Genomic DNA, 3892 nt, shown 5'->3' with positions numbered 1-3892 from the left:
CGTAACATAATCTCAAAACATGTTACTATCGGTGAGACGAAAGCTCCTTTTAATAGATCACAATTTACTATATTAATTCTGAAATACATAACTACATAGAGAGTTTTTTCGGTAGTTCGTTCAACTGATAGTTTTAACTTTTTGACTGTTAGATTTAGTGAAAATCAAATCACATTAAAAAAATATGTAAAAAAGACAGATATGACGATTGAAAAGTAAATGACTACAGATAATCCACTTTCATGCGGAAATTTAATAAAATTTAAATATTTTAAATAATTGTTTTCTTGTGTACCCTGGAATTCTCCTCTTTCTTGATGCTTTGTTTGAATTTGACCCCATAAATAATTGATTGTTCATTAATATGGAAAACGTAGTTGCCTGGAAGTCTCCTCAAAGTCTACCATTTTGGGTTCCATTCATAACGCGCCGTTTACGTGTCAAAATGAAATGGCCGAATTTCTTGACCGCTTGACTATTCAATAATAGACCACGGCACATCATATTTCTATTTTTTTTTTCTTGTATATTTAATTTAGGGTGTTTACTTGTAGACAATGACCCTTTCCTGTTCAGATTATCAGGAGATTAGATTAATGGAAATAGGAAAACCGATAAGAAGAAAAGATACACAAAACAAGCCAATATTGGAAGAGTAAATTACGTAAAACTAACATATCTGATCTTTCTTCTCTCTTTCTGTGTATGTACTGAAAATTTTGAACAAAAATATTCAAAATGAAACAATAAGAAAAGAAAAGAATGCTGTTGACTCGTCATCTAGCCCTTTTCCTCTCCCCACAACAACAAAAACTATGGACATGTTATCCTGCGTATGTATATCACTCTCCACCCCAAAAAGAACCAAACTTTAAAAAAAAAAAAAAAACAAAAGAACAATTAATTGACAGTAAGAACAAATTAATTAACAGATAACAGTAAATCCCATTTCTCTAAGCTAATTCCCCGGGAAGCCTCCAATTTTGCTGCTGTTGTTTGAATAGTTATTGGTGTTGGCGGCGGAGGCGGCGTTATTCGGATGAGCTCCGCCGATGATGGAGGAGATAGCCGCCGCAAGTGCCGCCGTGAAGTTCGGGTCGGCGGTGATCGCAGCCGTCGCGGCGCTAACGGAATCAGCCAAATTGGCTTGCTGAGTTTGGTGCAATTGTACGGCTGCCACTTGGTGGCCTAATTGGGAATTAGAGCCCATGTCTTGTCCAGTTGATAATTGAAGGCCAGAAAACTTGGACTGATTATAAAGAGCATGTCCAAATACTTGAGGCAATATTGAATGAGCTTGGGCACCACTACTAGGAGGTGGTACTACTGCCCCAAAGTTCTGGGCCTGCCCTCCGGCGAAAGGGACTTGGAATGGGGTCTGTGGCCGCTGGAACTGAAGCGGGTTGGGGTTGTTAGTGAGGTCCAATGTCACGGTCGGGAATGGAGCCGAAGCCGAAATCGTGGCCACGCTTGATGAGTTCGGAAGTATGGCCCTGGCTAGCAAATTCGGGTTCATCAGCCCGTCGCCGCTGGACATCGAGCCGGACAACAACATGTTTGCCGCCGCTGCGGTCGTCGATGCCATCGCCATCGCCGCTGGAGGCAGCGGGTGGTTGTGGTTTCCCTCATATGTTGTGATCAATATGGTTCGGTCTTCAGCACAACGTTGGACCTGATAACATTAAACAATTCAAACTCATTAGCTATAAGGTTAAATTAACTCTGGATAGCTCCGTATTAGACACATCATATTAGTGTAAGTTTAGTGTAACGTACTTGTTTGCGAACTGGACAACCAACGGCCATTGTGCACCGATAATACGCACGAGGACATGGGTTTCCTTTAGCCATCTTTTGCCCGTACTTTCGCCATTGGCATCCATCAGTTATCTGTATTAACATCATGATATCAAACATAATTTAATTTAGATACTTTTCTTTTGATAGTTCAACTAAGTTTGATTGAGAATGAAAAGGAATAGATGTGTGATATATACCATGGGCGCTTCTGATCGGGCTCGGACCGAGACGCGGGCTTTTCTCATGGTGGCATCAGCGGATTGCTCAATTGGCTTTGAGCCGTTGTTCAACTTGGGGACCTTGTTGGGACCCCAACCTTGGGACTCGGATTCCGGGCTTTCTTCTCTGCCAACCCTTTTGCCATCTCGGAGGTTAGAGCCCTCGTCTTGATCATTATTGTTATATGCAACTATGTCTTTCTTTCTGTGTGACAATTCGTTAACGTTGTTCTGGGGTGTCGCAGAACGGGTTCTTTCTTCCGACGACGAGTCGTTTGAGACCCTATCAATCTCTGTCTGATTATCAGCACTTGGTCCCAAATCCAAAAACTGCCTCTCTTGTTTCCTCTCTTGTTCAGCTACTTTTCCGACTTGATCAACATTCTGAATCATTAATTTATTACCCATTTCTTAGATGATTCAATTGGGTGCTTACATAATTGAGGTCTTTGGACGGCAATTATATACAACAAATATTATGGTTTTGACTAATTAGTTAATTATAATTACCTCTTGCTCTTGGGTACTTTCGGGTCGGTTATTGGTCATCTGTTGCTGTTGCATTACTGCCATTAGGTGCATCTGAAGAGCACTATAATTGTGACTCACTTGGCTAAGCATGTCTCTCAACTTCTGATTTTCAGCGTTCATACGTTGAAGCTCCACTTGCAACTGCGCCATCTGAAAATAATAAAAATATTTAGCTGAAATTATTTTTTTTAAAAATAATTATATAAAAGGGTATTTTTCATTTTTTCATGAATATTACCACAGTCTTAGCTCGTTTTTCTTCCACATGATCGGATGAAACCCCATCATCCACCGTTGATTGATCACTTCCAGTGTTTGCAGTAAGAAGGTGCAAACCAGTCTATATTCCATTCCCAAAAAAAAAAAAAACGAAAAGAATTAACAAAAGAAAAATAAAAATATTTGCCGAAATTAACAGTGATCAAAATAGGATAATAATAATAATAATAATAATAATAATAATAATAATAATAATAATAATAAACTCACATTTACATCCAAAGAGGGCCGAGTAGTGGCATCGCCCTGAGAATTCTCCTTCTTAACAATAACGGAAGTACTAATCGTCTTGGAATGATCATCACAATCATCATCATCATCATCATCGTTGACCAGCCTCTTCTTATCAGAAAAGAAGTCCACAACGCCGACGGCCGTCCGATTCTCATCAGACGGCTGGTGCGCGGCCTGCTCATCCCGGCAGGCCAGCTTAGACGCCGGAAACTCCATACCGGCAAACATGATGCTTCTCTTGGCGGCGTGATCGAACTTGGAAGGCGGAGGCTTGTTGAGGAAGAAACCCAGAGAGTCAGAATCCAGGGCGATACCCCATCCTTTGTCCATAAAACCAAGAGAAAGAGAGAGAAAATCTGATCGCTAGAGCGAGAAAGGAGAAGAAATGGGCACAAGTTAGAGAGAGAAAGAGAAAGGAGGGATAAGAACTAAAGAAGCGAGAAGGCCAGAAGGGGATATTTGCGTGGTGAAGTCTGTGAAGTCTTTTACCGGTGCATTTGGGTCGGCTATAAAAAGGGTTTGGAACGTAGACCAAAATTATTCTTTTTTCTTTTTTTCTTTTTTTACTAGAAGACCAAAAATATTGAATATTGAATGTTAATTAATTTCTCTCTTGATGAAAGTGATGGGATTTGATCAAAGTTGCGTCAGACGGTGCGTCAGTTTGCCAGCTGGCAATGTGAATCCGGTGTTTTCACCCACAATCCAATTTTGTTGCTCCGAAACTATTTTGCTCTGCCTGTCATTATACTTCTTTTGACTATTCGGGTGACCCGACCCGGAGTTTGGACATGGGGTGGGGCCCAGGAGCGGGGGGTTGGGTTTCGTCT

The 3892-nt window shown here is 40.8% G+C and overlaps 1 protein-coding gene across 2 annotated transcripts; it reads right to left on the bottom strand.

Moving 5' to 3' along the window:
* Positions 1–628: 628 nt before the first annotated feature.
* Positions 629–3532, bottom strand: LOC21397330 (probable WRKY transcription factor 31). Of its 2 annotated transcripts, none has more exons than XM_024167445.1 (6): positions 3039–3532; positions 2791–2889; positions 2529–2699; positions 1998–2402; positions 1777–1890; positions 629–1672 (listed from the first exon to the last, which is right to left on the bottom strand). In XM_024167445.1, exons 1-6 carry the CDS (start codon positions 3390–3392, stop codon positions 959–961), a joined length of 1857 nt encoding a protein of 618 aa, XP_024023213.1. In that variant the 5' UTR covers positions 3393–3532; the 3' UTR covers positions 629–958. The 2 variants fall into 2 exon arrangements, with proteins under 2 accessions (XP_024023213.1, XP_010099182.1); XM_010100880.2 differs by having other exon boundaries at positions 2788–2889; positions 3039–3531.
* Positions 3533–3892: the final 360 nt, after the last annotated feature.

Source organism: Morus notabilis, unplaced genomic scaffold, assembly GCF_000414095.1.
Source record: "Morus notabilis unplaced genomic scaffold, ASM41409v2 Scaffold1292, whole genome shotgun sequence".
Lineage (NCBI taxonomy): Eukaryota > Viridiplantae > Streptophyta > Magnoliopsida > Rosales > Moraceae > Morus > Morus notabilis.
The sequence above is the reverse complement of the archived record's forward strand: the minus strand, read 5'-3'. Positions and strand labels throughout refer to the sequence as shown.

What these genes read in the sequence shown, in the direction of transcription:
- LOC21397330 (XM_010100880.2), bottom strand. Translation starts at nt 3,392, where the DNA reads ATGGACAAAGGATGGGGTATCGCCCTGGATTCTGACTCTCTGGGTTTC. An exon ending in AAAAACGAGCTAAGACTGTG is followed by an intron (nt 2,700 to 2,787) that starts GTAATATTCATG and finishes TATTATTTTCAG; the next exon opens with ATGGCGCAGTTGCAAGTGGA. An exon ending in GTTGTCCAGTTCGCAAACAA is followed by an intron (nt 1,673 to 1,776) that starts GTACGTTACACT and finishes TAATGTTATCAG; the next exon opens with GTCCAACGTTGTGCTGAAGA.